Source organism: Clupea harengus, chromosome 25, assembly GCF_900700415.2.
Source record: "Clupea harengus chromosome 25, Ch_v2.0.2, whole genome shotgun sequence".
NCBI lineage: Eukaryota > Metazoa > Chordata > Actinopteri > Clupeiformes > Clupeidae > Clupea > Clupea harengus.
In genome coordinates, this window is record NC_045176.1 from 4,559,319 (window position 1) to 4,576,818 (window position 17,500).

Below are 17,500 nucleotides of genomic sequence, written 5' to 3' on the forward strand. Positions count from 1 at the left end.
AAGATGATTTCTCTTACTGTAATCCTACTAGCTATGGGACTCATAGCACAAGGTGAGAGACTGTTACATCTCATATCTTACTGCTAATATTGCATCCAAGCCTTTCAAATGTCAGTTCTAATATTCCTTTTTCTTCTCAACAGAGTCATCAGCTGATATAATACTGACTCAGTCTCCCTCATCAAAGTCTGTTAAGTCTGGTGAAACTGTCTCAATCAGCTGCACAGCCAGTGAGAGTGTTACTGGCTCGTATGTGTATCTCCACTGGTACTCCCAGAAACCTGGAGAAGCTCCTAAACTCCTGATTTACAGGGCAACAACTCGTCAATCTGGTGTTCCAGATCGTTTCAGTGGGAGTGGGTCTGGTACACAGTTCACTCTGACCATCAGCAGAATCCAGCCTGAAGATGCTGCAGATTATTACTGTCAGCAGAGTAATGCATTTCCATTCACACAGTGTTAGAGCGCCATACAAAAACCTCCCTCAGCAGGAGAGAATCAGAGCCCTCAGGAGACTGATCTGAGAACAGGTGCAGAGCTGCTACAGATGACTGAACTCAGCTCATGGTAGCAGCTCTTTCAGAGGATGTGCACATGATCTCAGTCTCACCAGTACAGCATGTTAAAATAGATCTCTCACTTCCTTTATTTTACTGACAGGTGTCCATCACCTAAGTCATTTAGAAACACCACATTAGTTTTTCTCCCTCCTACAGAGTGCTGGTCAGATTGACAGCTGTGACTCATTAATCCATCCCCATCTCTGTCCATCCATCCAGCCAGGGGCGGCCCTAGCACATTTGGCGCTCTAGGCGAGCTTCACTCCTGGCCCCCCCCAAATAAAAAATATTTAGTTTTCCCCACGAAAACGGAATTGCAACTTTCAAACGCTATTTTGCCCTGTAAGACTGCATTTCTTTCACATAAACACAACAACGATCGCGACAATGAACAAACATTAATTCAAGAACAAATCACTGAGAAAATGTCACGCCTGTGCTGGACCGGCCACGCCCCCTGTTGAACTGTTTATGGACACACACACACCTCCACGTCATCTTCCCAATCGCCTGCAAATAATGTTTTCTTAGTCTTCTAAAAGTGAATCTAAAATGATATAACAAAAGTATGTATTGTCATCATTTGTTAAATGTAGCTATTATGTAGTTATTAAGCATTTTGGTGTATTTGGACAGCCTGACATTTTTTTATCCCAAGATGCATAGCTCTTGATTAGTTGAATCATGTCTAATTAAACTGGCTAGCTCGCTCCACCAAAACTAAAGCTGTCCAAATTTGATTACTCACATTTTTATGACGCAAAATGACGCAAATTGCGGTACAGCTGAACTTGAACTGATGTTTCGACTGAATGGCAATAACAAGGAACGTCACAAGTCACTGGCTAGCTAGCGTTAGCTAACTAGCAAGATTACAAACAAAACCATTCGCTAAAGTTGACAACACTTGGATTTTTACCAGTATTCCTCACTTATTGACAAGTTGCCGTGTTTGGCTTCCTTAATGGGTGTGCTATGCAACGAGTAAGATATGTGTAGTGTTGTTGCACTGGCTATTGGCTTTATATGTGCGCCCCTATTTTAATCATGTCTTTTTTTGTATAATGTAGAATAAATGGACATCATTTTTGATATACCCGCCTCTGTAAAATCATTAAAGAACTATGTGACAGGGAGTAGGAAAACGTTCAATGATAAGGTACATCTTTTCTTCTTAACTCCACTAAAGTGCCGCCGGCAATTCACGCATTCGTGAACGTTTTCTTATCTGGAATTCATTCTAGGCTAGAACAGGATTTAAGGATTTACCTTTCTCCTTGGCACGTTTCTTTTCTTCTTCCTTTCTTTTCTTCCTAAATTGCGCCCCGGATGGCTTTTGCCTCTTCATTATTTTGTTCTTCAAAGTTTCTTGAACACACACACACTCTAACCAAACGCCTCACTGTGCTTGCATGTTCTGACAACAACAAGGACGTACGTACCCCTTCCGTTTTCGATTTTTGGCTAATTTTACCCTAATGTTAGAATTTTTTTTTTATGTCAAAATATTGGTTGGAGATATAGAAGGGGCGCAAAAAAAAACACAATTCTTATTATTTATTTTTTTTTTGCTGGGCGCAGTTTTTTGCGCCCCCCTCTGAGTGGCGCCCTAGGCGACCGCCTATACCGCCTGTAGGAAAAACCGCCCCTGCATCCAGCACTGTGTACATGTGTATATGTGCAGATTGACATACATACATACATACATACATACATACATACATATGTTTGTCATCAGTTCATTGAAGGACACTCTCATGTGTGTTTCCCCTCATGTGAAGTAGGAATGACTGTAGTGTTTGTAGTATTTTCTGATGGCCTCTGATGTTTTCTTCCCTGTGGATTAATGTACAGTCTGATCAGGCAAACCTACTTTATTTCAGCACTCCCTGTTATTTCAGACTCAAGTACCATTGACAGATTCTCTTGTTTTTTCCTATTCCAATCAATCCCACATACAGTTGAGAAATGATTCCATCCAGTCAGAGTCACTATTTAATGAAGGGCTCATCATTCAGATCATTCAGATCACTGAACACTCATCGAGGTCTGTTCTATGTGAACACCAGTCATATATTAAAGGAACTACACTAAAGTGCACACAGTGAGTGACACAGTGGAGGCAGAGTAACTCTGTCCAGTGTCACCCCTCAACACTGGGACTCATTTCCCATCATGTGACAGCTACTGTTAAAAAACATCACATACAGGGGAGAGAGGCAGCAGCATTGTTCCAGAATCTTCTGCACATATCACCACTACTTAATTTCCCCTAAAAGTATCCTAACATTCTATCTTAAAGATGCAGTCCATGAGCAACGTGCAGAGGTGTAAAAAGTACTGAAATGTTGTACTCAAGTAAAAGTACAATTACTTTGATGAAATTTTACTTAAGTACAAGTAAAATTACCCATCTAAAAATCTACTCAAGTAAAAGTAAAAAGTAGTTCATTTAAAATGTACTTTAAGTAAAAGTTACTTAGTTACTTTCAACAACTTGATGGGGGCCGCTCCTATATAGTGCAAAAAAGGACAAGGGGTCATAAATCCAATACAAAAACTAGTTATTTTTTATTAAAGGAGAATCTTTAGAAATATAAGTGCAATGACATTAAACATGTCAAACATTAAACATGTCAACACAACATTTAAGAACTTTTGGGAGGACATGTCAAGACATGACAGCTAAAATAAAAAGTTAAAATACCGCTGCCCCACTTAAACTTTGGTTACTTTACTTGTGTCCACCTTTAGAGCATTAGTCTACAAACTTCTTGTTGAGTTTGAGCAGCAGCTGATTTTCAAGATGAGTAGAGTTCATCCGGGCTAGCTTTGCATTGAACAGCAATCCAGCACAGCTGAAGAGTCGCTCGCACGCGGCCGAGGCAGGTAGGCCAGTATTGAGTTTCAGGGACAGTTTTTTGATATTCTGAAAGGCGTTCAGCAGATCCATATTGACTGAGACACAGGCTAGGTACCCTTCTAACTCCCCTGTACCTTCTGGACTTCATTGAGGAAAATAAATCATCTTCATCTGATGAATGTTGTCCAACTTGCTCCAGCCTCCAACATCCGGTCAAGGTGTTGTCTGACATAGACTAGACCTGTAGAATGACAAACAACATTTCTGACAATTAAGTATTGAGCTGCCATCAAGATTCAAGAGTGCATCATAACACAGAAATAGCTATAAATAGCTACTTGAGATGACAGACCTACAGTATACAGAATTATAGCATTATTTTCTATTTCTACATGCATCACAATTCATAATCCTCAATTCTTGCTAACCGGGACCCCTTAGCATGAACATGAAAGACGTGCACGTTGCAAAGCCACCACTTATCGTTATCAATATCTGACTAAACATCGTGATAAATTACAGATAACGACATACACATTGACTTGTCCAACTGTCTGAAAACGATGGTGTGCGCATATACATTGTTCTGTTTCAAGACATGGGAGGCAGCCAAATGATTAGCCTAATATCAGTTTATGTGGTGTATTTCATTGCTGATGACTGATCTGCAGTTTTTAACACAATGTGAGAGACTGAACATAATAATTCTATGACCTGAAACGAATGGAAGACAGGAATGGTATTATTAGTCTATTGGATGACCGCTGTCGACGTTAGCATACTCAGGTCGGTTGCAAGTGCTAGCCAAAATTAGGCTACTACCTACTAGTGCCATGAAACGCATATTTTGCTTAATGGAGCAAAGCTAACTAAATGACAAAAACGCTGTCTGAACTACTAATGGAAAGGGACAAATACTGTACTTACCAACACATGCTTGCGCAGATTTGAAGATGAATTTGTATAAGCAGAAAGTTCTGACTGACGGATTAGGAACAGTTTACACAGCATATAGCTGTTGCCTCTTTTACGTTGGAAGGCAAACTACTTGCTGAGATGTGGCCACGGGTTTTCTTCATCTTCTTTCATTTCAACTGGCGGAAAGTTCGGTGCTTCAGCTTGTTGGTGGTCCGCAGCTTGTTGGTAGTCCGCACTATCATCTTCCTCCATATCTATCTCTCGTGACTCGGCACCGTACTGGTGCCTTGCATCGACTCCATCATCCACTCTATGCAGCATCCACCACTGCAGTGAGCATTGTGGTGCGCGATTCCTGCCTTGAACTATGTTTTTTTTTTTTACTCAGTAACGGATGTAATTTCCAATGTAGCGAAGTACAATACTTCAGTCAAAATCTACTTAAGTAAAAGTAAAATTACCGATTTAAAAAACTACTTAAAAATTACAAAGTACACAAAAAAACTACTCAATTACAGTAACGTGAGTAAAAGTAATTCGTTACTTTACACCTCTGGCAACGTGTTGATTGGCTGTAAATGGATCTGTCTCACTATGTATGCTAGGACTGTGAACGAACACCAGAGTGTTTTTAGAGCACAGACTGAACAGATGGCTAGAGGACAGTGAGGAGCAATTAGCTGAATTTGACAAAAAAGATTTCACCTTTAATACATTATCCTATGTTTCATCACTACAGACAGATAAACATCCAATTAGTCACACAGACACACAGACACACAGACAGACAGACAGACACACAAACAGACAGACAGACAGACAGACAGACAGACACAGACACATACACAAACAGACAGACAGACAGACAGACAGACAGACAGACAGACAGACAGATACACAGACAGACAGACAGACACACAGACAGACAGACAGATACACATACACACAGGCAGACAGACAGACAGGCACAAAGACACACAGACAAACAGACAGACAGACTGTTGCTGCTTAAATGCTCTTTTTACTCTATACAACTCTGCCTCCAGTCAAAGAGATACGGGGAGCCTCTTATTCTGTGAACAAACCTATAGATCAGTGGTCTCTCAAAATGATTATTCTTTGGACAAACCTATAGACCAGCGGTCTCACAAAACTCATATTCTACCGACAAACCTATAGACCAGTTGTCTCACAAAACTCTTATTCTACGACAAACCTATAGACCAGTTGTCTCGCAAAACTCGTATTCTACGGAGAAACCTATAGACCAGTTGCCTCACAAACCTCTTATCCTACCGACAAACCTATAGACCAGTTGTCTCACAAAACTCTTATCCTACGGACAAACCTATAGACCAGTTGTCTCACAAAACTCTTATTCTACTGACAAACCTATAGACCAGTTGTCTCACAAAACTCATATTCTACCGACAAACCTATAGACCAGTTGTCTCACAAAACTCTTATTCTACGACAAACCTAAAGACCAGTTGTCTCACAAAACTCGTATTCTACCGAGAAACCTATAGACCAGTTGCCTCACAAACCTCTTATCCTACCGACAAACCTATAGACCAGTTGTCTCACAAAACTCTTATCCTACGGACAAACCTATAGACCAGTTGTCTCACAAAACTCTTATTCTACTGACAAACCTATAGACCAGTTGTCTCACAAAACTCTTATTCTACGACAAACCTATAGACCAGTTGTCTCACAAAACTCTTATTCTACGGACAAACCTATAGACCAGTTGTCTCACAAAACTCTTATTCTACCGACAAACCTTTAGACCAGCAGTGTCACGCCAGCGCTGAGCCCTGCTCCTGACACGCCCTGCTCCTGCCACGCCCCCTCCTGATTCAACTCCCCCTCCTCAGTCACCTTGCTTCCCACTTGTGAACCCTAAGAAAGACTTTGGCCCTAAAAACAGCCTGTTTAGGTCTCTAGCTTCCCAATGAAGTTAAAGTGATTTAGTGCTTTCTCTTCTTTTGGAATACTCTTCCATTCCCTCCTGACCCTCTTTGCTTGCCGTCTTTTAGATCAGCTGGGCCGGAGGCAGCCCAGGTGGAGGATGCTGAAGCAGTAGAAACTGCAGCAGGTAAAAGCCCAGTCTAGTACACTAACCACCTGACAAAGGATCACCTTTTGCAGTCAGAAATGATTAAATACTAAATTATTATGGTAGTAATGAATGCCCTGCCCTTACGTTAAGGTACCACTTCCTTCTCCTGATTGCCTGATTAACCTGACCTTGACCTTTAGACCAGCGGTGTCAAAAACTATCATGAATGAAGAGGATCTCTAAATGATTTTCACATACTCTATCTCTCCTTGTCATGTCTCCCTCCCCCTCCCTCCAAAGACAAGTGTCCTACAGGAGTGGCTGGTTGTTTCAGGACACTGCACAGGTCTGCACAGGGCTCATGGGTTTCTTATCAGTGCTCGATTTATTAGGCCTTAATCAAACACACAGAAACAAAGGCCTCACTCCACACTGACCACCCCACCCCCCACACAGGCCCATGGTGACAGTGGACATTGCGATGACCGTGTCGAAGAATCGTGTCCGTGTGGTGTGTTCTCCTTTTCTGTTTTCAGTATCAGAACTCACTGGGGAGTATCAGAACTCACTGAAGTCCTCAATATAACACTAAACCCAGTCCCTGAAGTCCTCAATATAACACTAAACCACATCCAATCCGTCTCTGAAGTCCTCATGACATCACTAAACCCCACCCAATCAGTCTTTGAAGCCCCCATGACATCAGTAAACCCCAACCAATCAGTCCCTGAAGTCCTCATGACAAGAAGACTGGAAGTGACTTCACTTTCATTTTCATCAATTTCGTCTTCATCCAACTACAATCGACATTTGTCCCGTTTCTGTCCCTTTTTCATTCACCATTGGGAGAATACATCCATAGATAGATAGATAGATAGATAGATAGATAGATAGATAGATATATTTAGTCATGAATACTGAATTTTGTGTATTTGATATTGTTGTGCCAAGCAACAACTCTCATGTCACAGGAACCAGATCCTCCCAGGTCACAGACAACACAGAGAATCAGAAATGGTTATATAAATGTTTATTTACCAGAGGAACACAGGACTGTAGGCACACAGCCGCCGTATAAAGAGGCCCACTAGGGGGCAGGCATAAACCCACTAATGACCAGCCATGTCTAATATGAGAGCCCCCCCATACAATGTCCACACGTCCACATAGCAGCAAAATACACGTCTTCCCCCAAAAGTATTACACAGGATGCATTTATAACCCCAAGTCCACAGCAATATGTCAACCCACACACCAATGTGGAGGGTCATCCCAACAAGACAGTAACTAAACAGTAGTGAATATTGCATACACCCCTACAGTCCTAAGCCCTCACCCAACCGCCTGTAGTAAGGAGCAATATACATCTGTACTGGTCGGTCTGTACCCACCGACCAGTACTAAAATCCATGACCGAGGCAGTTATAATAAAACACCGCACTCAACACATAGGCAAGGCACCAGTGTGGCAGCCACTCGCATTGTAGTGTTCAAGTGCAGAGGCGGTCCTTTGCAGGCCCCGTCCACCAGGAACGCTCCCCAGTAGCACTCCGATGACGCACAGCTCCTCCCCTCCCAAGGAATTCCCAGCTACAGAGGAACACAACACACACAAACGGCCACTTAGACTAGCCTACATCGCCATTAAGCAGGGAGATCCAATGGCAACTACATGAACAGTATGGTGAAAGGAAGAACCTACCTTTGACTGGCAGCTGGAGAGCGCTAAGTAGCCAAACCCCCAGGCATCAAGCAGCATGTGATGGCAGCCCAGTGTCCAGTTCATAACAACAGAAGCAACACACATAGCAAATTAGTCCACAGCACACCAACAAAGATCCACTAATCAGTCCATAGCACAAAACATTTGACAATGTCTGATCTGTTATTAGCAAAATTAGTCAAAGACTGAAATATAAAATATGAATGTTTTCAATCACTGCACTAAAGTAGTGACACAGCAGGAGGACACAGGAGTAGCTCACCACTGAGTCTCATTACACTTATGACACGTCTGGTGTTACAGCTGCTGTTGCACGCATTAATCAGTAGGTGGAAGCAAAGCATAATTTTCACTGCACCTGAATTCAAAAAAGGAGTTTGTTGTGAAGTTGTAACTCTACTTAGACTTCAAAGTTGAAAGTCGTAGGGCGTGTGTATGATCAACATATCAGGTTTTTATTCTTCACAGTGAGGCCCAAATATATTAGACCCACGGTCGACTCAATATAATACTCATCACCAGCCCACAGGTGGGTGTCCTGAACATGCACATTGCCATTATGCTTTATGCATTACTAAATCTAGTATGAAAGCACAAGAGGAGACATTACGTCATGTTCACCTCATCTCATATCATGAGGCACATCTCTCATATGAGCCTCTTAACTTTTTATCTGACAATCCAAAGATCACTGGAGAGTCATAGAAAATACTGCTGAGACAAATATTTTTGTATTTGTAGCTCAAGTGGGGGTTAACCTACCCTGCCAACTCCCCCCACCCCCCATTTCCAGAGAGAAGTGTCCCCTGAGGAAGTGTGTGTGACTGGGCCATGTTTGCATATCTGCCCTGCCTTACTGCTCCATCTACTTTAAGAGCCCTAGTGTTAACTAAAGGACTTCAGCGCTGTTAGGGCCACTGAGAAGAAAGATTCAAAGATGCTTTCACCTGTTTTAATGCTAGTAGCAATGGGACTCCTTGCACAAGGTGAGAAAGACTTTCTGTAACTACACTGAGCTGTTGGCAAGATAGTTCATCAGATTTCATTAAAGAGCTGCTAAAACATTGCTGCTTCTAAACTGTTTTACTATTGAAATGTTTTACTTTTTAATTAAAAAGTTCTCATATTTTTTTTAGGGTCCTCAGCTGATAAAATTCTGACTCAGTCTCCCTCATCAAAGTCTGTTCAGTCTGGAGAAACTGTCTCTATCAGCTGCACAGCCAGTGAGAGTGTTGGCAACGCTCTGAACTGGTACTCCCAGAAACCTGGAGAAGCTCCTAAACTCCTGATCTATGATGCATCAAATCGTCAGTCTGGTGTTCCAGGTCGTTTCAGTGGGAGTGGGAGTGGGTCTACTTTTACACAGTACACTCTGACCATCAGCAGAGTCCAGCCTGAAGATGCTGCAGATTATTACTGTGGTCAGAGCACTTGGGCTCCATTCACACAGTGTTAGAGCGCCGTACAAAAAACCTCCCTCAGCAAGAGAGAATCAGAGCCCTCAGGAGACTGATCTGAGAACAGGTGCAGAGCTGCTACAGATGACTGAACTCAGCTCATGGTAGCAGCTCTTTCAGAGGATGTGCACATGATCTCAGTCCCATCAGTACAGCATGTTAAAATAGATCTCTCACTTGCTCTATTTGACTGACAGGTGTCCAGTGTCCATCCCGTCAGTCATTTAGAAACATCTAGCAGATCCTCCCTCTTTTCCCCTCATATCCACAAGTAAGATGAATGCCCATCATACACAATCTTCACCAACTCCGCCTCTACAATAGTCTGAATTAATGTCTGGAATAAACAAGATTCAACTGTGTACTTAAGGTTAAGAAAATTCAAAAGTATTGATTGGTTAGTCCTCTTTCTTCTTCTTTCTTTGGCTTCAATTCTCCCCCCTCAGTACATAGTACACATACATGAGATCAGTTGTGGACATTTTGATGTCCTTGGCAAACTATCTTTTACACATCAGCATGGTGTCTATATTTGTAGCTGGTTAATGATATATTACTCCATTCAGGTAGCAGAGAGTTGCACAAATCCTATCTTCTGTTGACATGAACATGAATGATTTGTTCAGCATCTTGTAGATATAGAAACACTCCTGATTTTAAACTGATTACAGTAATGTGTTCTCCCTTAATCTTGGTGAGATAAAAACACTCCTGATTTTAAATCATTACAGTAATGTGTTCTCCCTTCATCTTGTAGAGATAGAAACACTCCTGATTTTAAATAATTACAGTAATGTGTTCTCCATTCATCTTGTAGAGATAGAAACACTCCTGATTTTAAATCATTACAGTAATGTGTTTTCCCTTCATCTTGTAGAGATAGAAACACTCCTGATTCTAAATCATTACAGTAATGTGTTCTCCCTTCATCTTGTAGAGATAGAAACACTCCTGATTTTAAATAATTACAGTAATGTGTTCTCCATTCATCTTGTAGAGATAGAAACACTCCTGATTTTAAATCATTACAGTAATGTGTTTTCCCTTCATCTTGTAGAGATAGAAACACTCCTGATTTTAAATCATTACAGTAATGTGTTTTCCCTTCATCTTGTAGAGATAGAAACACTCCTGATTTTAAATCATTACAGTAATGTGTTCTCCCTGCATCTTGTAGAGATAGAAACACTCCTGATTTTGAATCATTACAGTAATGTGTTCTCCCTTCATCCAGTGTGGGACATGTGTGAAGCTTTTGGTTCAAAGAAGCTTTTGTTCAAGTCCTGATGAAATAAAACAAACATTCTGACTCATATTCTTAATTTGTATAATGTATGAAATAAAGCAGCAAAGCTACACGTCAGAAAACACACAGTAGTGAAAATGAAAAGACAAAGCATATTTTGGATTTTCTAATAAAAATGACAATCACATTTTGGGTATGTATGTGTGTTTGTTTCTGCCTGTGTACGTGTGTGTGAGCGCTCTGTCTCTAGTCGGAGTAGTCTCCCCTCTTAGTATCCAGAGTGCCTGGTTTCTGGTTCCCTTGTGTGGCCTCATAGGTCACTGTTGTTGCCTTCCTCCACAAAACAATAATAAAATGACTGGATGACAATAATAATGATCAAGCTTTTTATTTTGTCTGTAGTTCACATAAGGAACAAAACACACACAATACATATGGGCAAATATGAAAACATGAAGCATATTTAGGTTCATACCAGAATTAGTATGTGAACACGTAAGTGTGTGTGTGTGTGTGTTTGTGTGTTTGCGTGTTTCTCCCTCTGTGTAAGCGTGTGTGAGCGCTCTGTCTCTACTCGGAGCAGTCTCCCGTCTTGATATCCTGAGTGACGGGTTGCTGGTTGCCCTGTGTGGCCTCACAGGTGACCTTTGCCCCCTTCCTCCACTGGTCCTGGGTGAGGGTGAGGGTGCTGCTCCAGCTGTAGAGGCCGTCCTTCTCCAGGAGCGCAGGGCTCTGGCTCCCCGCGGAGCTCCTGCTGCTCCCGTCCACCTTCCAGCTCAGCCTCCAGTCCCAGGGGAAGCCCTTGGTGGCCAGGCACATGAGTGTGGCCTTCCCCTGCTGCAGCTCCACACTGGAGGGGGGAAGCAGCGTCAGGCTGGGCCGAGTATCAGCTGCAGACCAGACACAGCAGAGATGGAGGGGAGGTTAGTGAGGGGGGAGAGGAGAGGAGAGGAGAGGAGAGGAGAGGAGAGGATAGGGGGGAGAGGAGAGGGAGGCGCATGTGAAACACACTTAGGATGCCTCTGGCCCCAACATCAGCTGACTGGAGGAGCAGCAGCACACTTTCATGTCAGCTCAACCTCTTCCTCTGTGGGGGTCACGACTCAACTCACAGGCCTTTATTTGCATTGAAGCTTTCACTTCTCACTCTTTACTGATTCATCAAGCCAAACTGAACACTGGAAATGCTCGACTGATTTAGGCGGCAACACACCAATATTTTACTTTTTTCATTATGTCTGAAAATATATCTGTCATCTCATTACAAAGGTTATTGACAAAACGGTTTTGCAAAGTAAAATGTGCCTAATGGTTTAATGCAGTGGAACTGACCACTGCAAAAACACAAGCTATTTATTTCATCTCTATATATGTATTTCATATTTCAGATATTGATATTTAAAATATCCACAACATTTGCAGATTGCATTATTTATGGTGATATGGAAATTTGAAATTGAAATGACTGTAACATCAGATATTTTTCTGAGTTCTTCAGAGCAGCAGAAACAGATATATTCTTCATGAATATAAAGACCCTTTAAATCTAAATTTACTCAAGTTCTAAAATATATGTCTTTGCTTTTCTAGCACAGAATAACAGTGTAATCAAAATTATATCAATAGCAGAAAATATGGCCATGAACTGAAAACTGTATAAAACTGTTAATAACTGAAACACGACATATGGGTGAAGTTCAAATGACATGTTCTATGCCTGTGTAATATGCAACACTATGATACACTGGAACTAAAAGTCTAAAAGTAGGCTAATTGAGAAAAGACACAAATGTAACGCTGTCTGTTGAATGAGTTGTTAAATCAGGGTAGCTAGCTTAAGTTATGATAACCACACAGAAAAATACTAAACATTTTTGAAGTAGATAGTAAATATAATACACTTTTCCACTTTCCACTTCAGCAAGCATGTCAAAAACCGTTCTGTTTGATCAAAACCTTATTGTCATTCTTGGAGAGACATCAGGCTAGTATAAGACATTTAAAACTATGACAAACAGTTAAATCAGCAGTTCAAATATACAGAAATACTGCATGTTGTCATTTCACTGATTATTGTACACTATGATGTTTCCCTGCAGTAAAAAATGGATCAAATTGTTACTTACTTCCAAAAGCCAGTCTGGTTCCTCCACCAAAAGTGTACCACAGTGATACAGACTCATTAAGCGGCCGTACAAAAACCTCCTGCACAAACTCCAGCAGTCTCAGGTACCCAGACATACTTTGGATCTCATTTTCCTTTTCGATAAAAGAGACTTTTTTTCAATACTTTTGACTCATTTGAAAATTATTGATATTTTTCAAAACAACATGTTTTTAGTTTTGTTTTTTTCATTGTGGATAGTTTCATTTTGGCTAGTAAAGTACACCACACATTTGCATAGCTTCCTTTCGTATTTTTTTTATTTTATTAATTCTACAGTTCATCCTTGTGAACAAAGTAATCCCATTTAAGATACTCATAAACAAAGGTTTATATTTTTAGCCTGCCTTGTGTATTGCATACAAATGCTGATTCATGCCCAAGTTAGCCTTGATGGTGTGAATAAAGCTTCAAAACATGATCACTCAATACATTTAGAATATTTTATTCTGTACTTACTTCAAAATGTTTGTTAATTCCCCTCACATTAAATCCACCAGAGTGCTTTAGATGTACTGTCACTGCACATCAACTCTCTAATAAAAAAAAAGGTAAGTTTAGTAGAAGTGAAGTAAGTAAGTGTTTGTGTGTGTGTGCGCGTGTGTCTGTGGGTGTGTGTGTGTGTGTGTGTGTGTGTGTGTGTGTGTGTGTGTGTGTGTGTGAGAGAGAGTTTTGCATGGAGACACACACCTTACAGCTCCATCTACTTTAAGAGTCCCTGTGTGGATCAGAGGGCTTCAGTGCTTCACTGCCACTGAGAAGAACCTTAAAGATGATTTCTCTTACTGTAATCCTACTAGCTATGGGACTCATAGCACAAGGTGAGAGACTGTTACATCTCATATCTTACTGCTAATATTGCATCCAAGTCTTTCAAATGTGTCAGTTCTAATATTCCTCTTTCTTCTCAACAGCATCATCAGCTGATATAATTCTGACTCAGTCTCACTCATCAAAGTCCGTTAAGGCTGGAGAAACTGTCTCTATCAGCTGCACAGCCAGTCAGACTGTTTCCGGTTATCTGCACTGGTACTCCCAGAAACCTGGAGAAGCTCCTAAACTCCTGATCTACTACGCAACAACTCGTCAGTCTGGTGTTCCAGATCGTTTCAGTGGGAGTGGGTCTGGTACACAGTACACTCTGACCATCAGCAGAGTCCAGCCTGAAGATGCTGCAGATTATTACTGTCAGCAGGGTAATGCACTTCCATTCACACAGTGTTAGAGCGCCGTACAAAAACCTCCCTCAGCAGGAGAGAATCAGAGCCCTCAGGAGACTGATCTGAGAACAGGTGCAGAGCTGCTACAGATGACTGAACTCAGCTCATGGTAGCAGCTCTTTCAGAGGATGTGCACATGATCTCAGTCTCACCAGTACAGCATGTTAAAATAGATCTCACACTTCCTCTATTTGACTGACAGGTGTCCAGTGTCCATCCCGTCAGTCATTTAGAAACATCTAGAAGATCCTCCCTCTTTTCCCCTCATATCCACAAGTAAGATGAATACCCATCTTACACAATCTTAACCTTCACCTCCTCTACAATAGTCTGATTTAATGTCTGGAATAAACTAGATACAACTATGTACTCAACGTTAACATAAAGGAAATTCAAAAGTGTTGATTGGTTAGTCATCTTTCTATGTCATCAATTCTTCCCCCTCATTACCTAGTACACATACATGAGATCAGTTGTAGACATTTTGATGTCCTTGGCAAACTATCTTTTATATAGCAGCATGGTGTCTTGTATTTGTATTTGTAGCTGGATAATGAAATATTATTACATTCAGGTAGTGGAGAGCTGCACAAATCCTATCTTCTATTTACATGAACATGAATAAGCTTTTCAGCATCTTTTAGATATAAAAACACTCCTGATTTTAAATCATGACAGTAATGTGTTCTCCATTCATCTTGTACAGAATGAAACACTCCTGATTTAAAAATCATTACAATAATGTGTTCTCCCTTCATCTTGTAGAGATAGAAGCACTCCTGATTTTAAATCATTACAGTAATGTGTTCTCCCTTCATCTTGTAGAGATAGAAACACTCCTGATGTTAAATCATTACTGTAATGTGTTCTCCCTTCATCCAGTGTGGGACATGTGTAAAGATTTTGGTTTAAAGAAGATTTTGTTCAAGTCCTGATGAAATAAAACAAACATTCTGACTCATATTCTTTATTTTTATAATATATGACATAAAGCAGCAAAGCTACACATCAGAAAACACACATGAGTGAAAATGAAAAGACAAACATCAGATACTGTATACATTTTGTCTGATCAAAACTATATCACATTTTGTGTATGTATGTGTGTGTGTGTGTGTGTGTGTGTGTGTGTGTGTGTGTGTGTGTGTGTGTGTGTGTGTGTGGTGTGTGTGTGTGTGTTTGTGTTTCTGCCTGTGTACGTGTGTGTGAGTGCTCTGTCTCTAGTCGGAGTAGTCTCTCCTCTTAGTATGCAGAGTGCCTGGTTTCTGGTTCCCTTGTGTGGCCTCATAGGTCACTGTTGTTGCCTTCCTCAACAAAACAATAATAAAATGACTGGATGACAATAATGATGATCAAGCTTTTTATTTCTGTCTGTAGTTCACATAAAGAAAGGTAACATACACAATACATATGGGCAAATATGAAAACATGAAGCATATTTAGGTTCATACCAGAATACAGTATGTATATGAGCACGTAAGTGTATGTGTGTGCCTATCAGTCTGCATGTGTGTGTGTTTGTATGTGTGTAAGCGTGTGTGAGTGATCTGTCTCTACTCGGAGCAGTCTCCCGTCTTGATATCCTGAGTGACGGGATGCTGGTTGCCCTGTGTGGCCTCACAGGTGACCTTTGCCCCCTTCCTCCACTGGTCCTGGGTGAGGGTGAGGGTGCTGCTCCAGCTGTAGAGGCCGTCCTTCTCCAGGAGCGCAGGGCTCTGGCTCCCCGCGGAGCTCCTGCTGCTCCCGTCCACCTTCCAGCTCAGCCTCCAGTCCCAGGGGAAGCCCTTGGTGGCCAGGCACATGAGTGTGGCCTTCCCCTGCTGCAGCTCCACACTGGAGGGGGGAAGCAGCGTCACGCTGGGCCGAGTATCAGCTGCAGACCAGACACAGCAGAGATGGAGGGGAGGTTAGTGAGGGGGGAGAGGAGAGGAGAGGAGAGGAGAGGAGAGGAGAAGAGAGGAGAGGAGAGGAGAGGGGAGGGGGGGAGAGGGAGTGAGGAGAGGAGAGGAGAGGAGAGGAGAAGAGAGGAGAGGAGAGGAGAGGAGAGGAGAGGAGAGGAGAGGAGAGGAGAGGGAAGAGCGTGTGAAACACACTTAGGATGCCTCTGGCCCCAACATCAGCTGACTGGAGGAGCAGCAGCACACTTTCATGTCAGCTCAACCTCTTCCTCTGTAGGGGTCACGTCTCATCTCACAGGCCTTTATTTGCATTAAAGCTTTCACTTCTCACTCTTTACTGATTCATCAAGCGAAACTGAACACCGAAAATGCTCGACTGATTTAGGCGACAGCACACCAATATTTCACTTTTTTCATTATGTCTCTGAAAAATATATCTGTCATCTCATTACAAAGGCTATTGACAAAACGGTTATGCAAAGTAAAATGTGCCTAATGGTTTAATGCAGTGAAACTGACCACTGCAGAAACACAAGCTATTTATTTCATCTCTATATATGTATTTCATATTTCAGATATTGACCTTTAAAATATCCACAACATTTGCAGATTGCATTATTTATAGTGTTGTGGAAATAAAAAATTGAAATGACTGTAACATCAGATATTTTTCCGAGTTCTTCAGACCAGCAGAACCAGACAACCACTAGATATATTCTTGATGTATATAAAGCCCCTTTAAATCTTAATTTACTCAAGTTCTAAAATATATCACAGAATAACAGTGTAATCAAAATAATATCAATAGCAGAAAATATGACTTGTGAACTCAAAACTGTATCAAAACTGTTAATAACTGAAACACGACATATGGGTGAAGTTCAAATGACACGTTCTGTGCCTGTGTAATATGTAACACTATGATACACTGGAACTAAAAGTCTAAAAGTAATTGAGAAAAGACACAAATGTAACGCTGCTGAAATAGTTGGTAAATCATGCATACGTAGTGAATATTATAAACTTTTCCACTTTCCACTTTCCATTAAACATGTCAAAAACTATTCTGTTTGATAAAAAGCCTTAGTCATTTGTGGAGAGACATTAGGCTATTATAAGATATTTAAAACTATGTCAAGCAGTTAAATCAGCAGTTAAAAGTTACAGAAATACTGCATGCTGTCATTTCACTGAATATTATACAATATGAGTTTTCCCTGCAGTGAGAAATGGATGTAATTGTTACTTACTTCCAACAGACAGTCTGGTTCCTCCACCAAAAGTGTACCACAGTGATACAGACTCATTAAGCGGCCGTACAAAAACCTCCTGCACAAACTCCATTAGGCTCAAGTACCCACACATGCTTTGGATCTAATTTTTCTT

At 41.2% G+C, this 17,500-nt stretch overlaps 5 gene segments (V, D, J or C); 3 read left to right on the top strand and 2 right to left on the bottom strand.

The window, feature by feature from the left end:
• Positions 1-634, top strand: part of LOC116219569 — a 646-nt gene extending 12 nt beyond the window's left edge. The window contains 2 exon segments of the V gene segment in view: positions 1-52; positions 144-634. The exon segment at positions 1-52 is cut by the window's left edge and continues 12 nt beyond it. Of these exon segments, the coding sequence occupies positions 4-52; positions 144-463 (369 nt within the window).
• Positions 1-17,478, bottom strand: part of LOC116219565 — a 20,352-nt gene extending 2,874 nt beyond the window's left edge. The window contains 2 exon segments of the C gene segment in view: positions 15,742-16,089; positions 17,365-17,478. Of these exon segments, the coding sequence occupies positions 15,770-16,089; positions 17,365-17,458 (414 nt within the window).
• Positions 8,889-9,585, top strand: LOC105905595. The segment is given in 2 exon segments: positions 8,889-9,115; positions 9,266-9,585. Coding segments are annotated over 2 exon segments (369 nt in total).
• On the bottom strand, positions 11,206-13,531 carry LOC105905588. The segment is given in 3 exon segments: positions 11,206-11,722; positions 12,959-13,091; positions 13,456-13,531. Coding segments are annotated over 2 exon segments (435 nt in total).
• LOC116219568 lies at positions 13,677-14,782 on the top strand. The segment is given in 2 exon segments: positions 13,677-13,817; positions 13,911-14,782. Coding segments are annotated over 2 exon segments (360 nt in total).
• Positions 17,479-17,500: the final 22 nt, after the last annotated feature.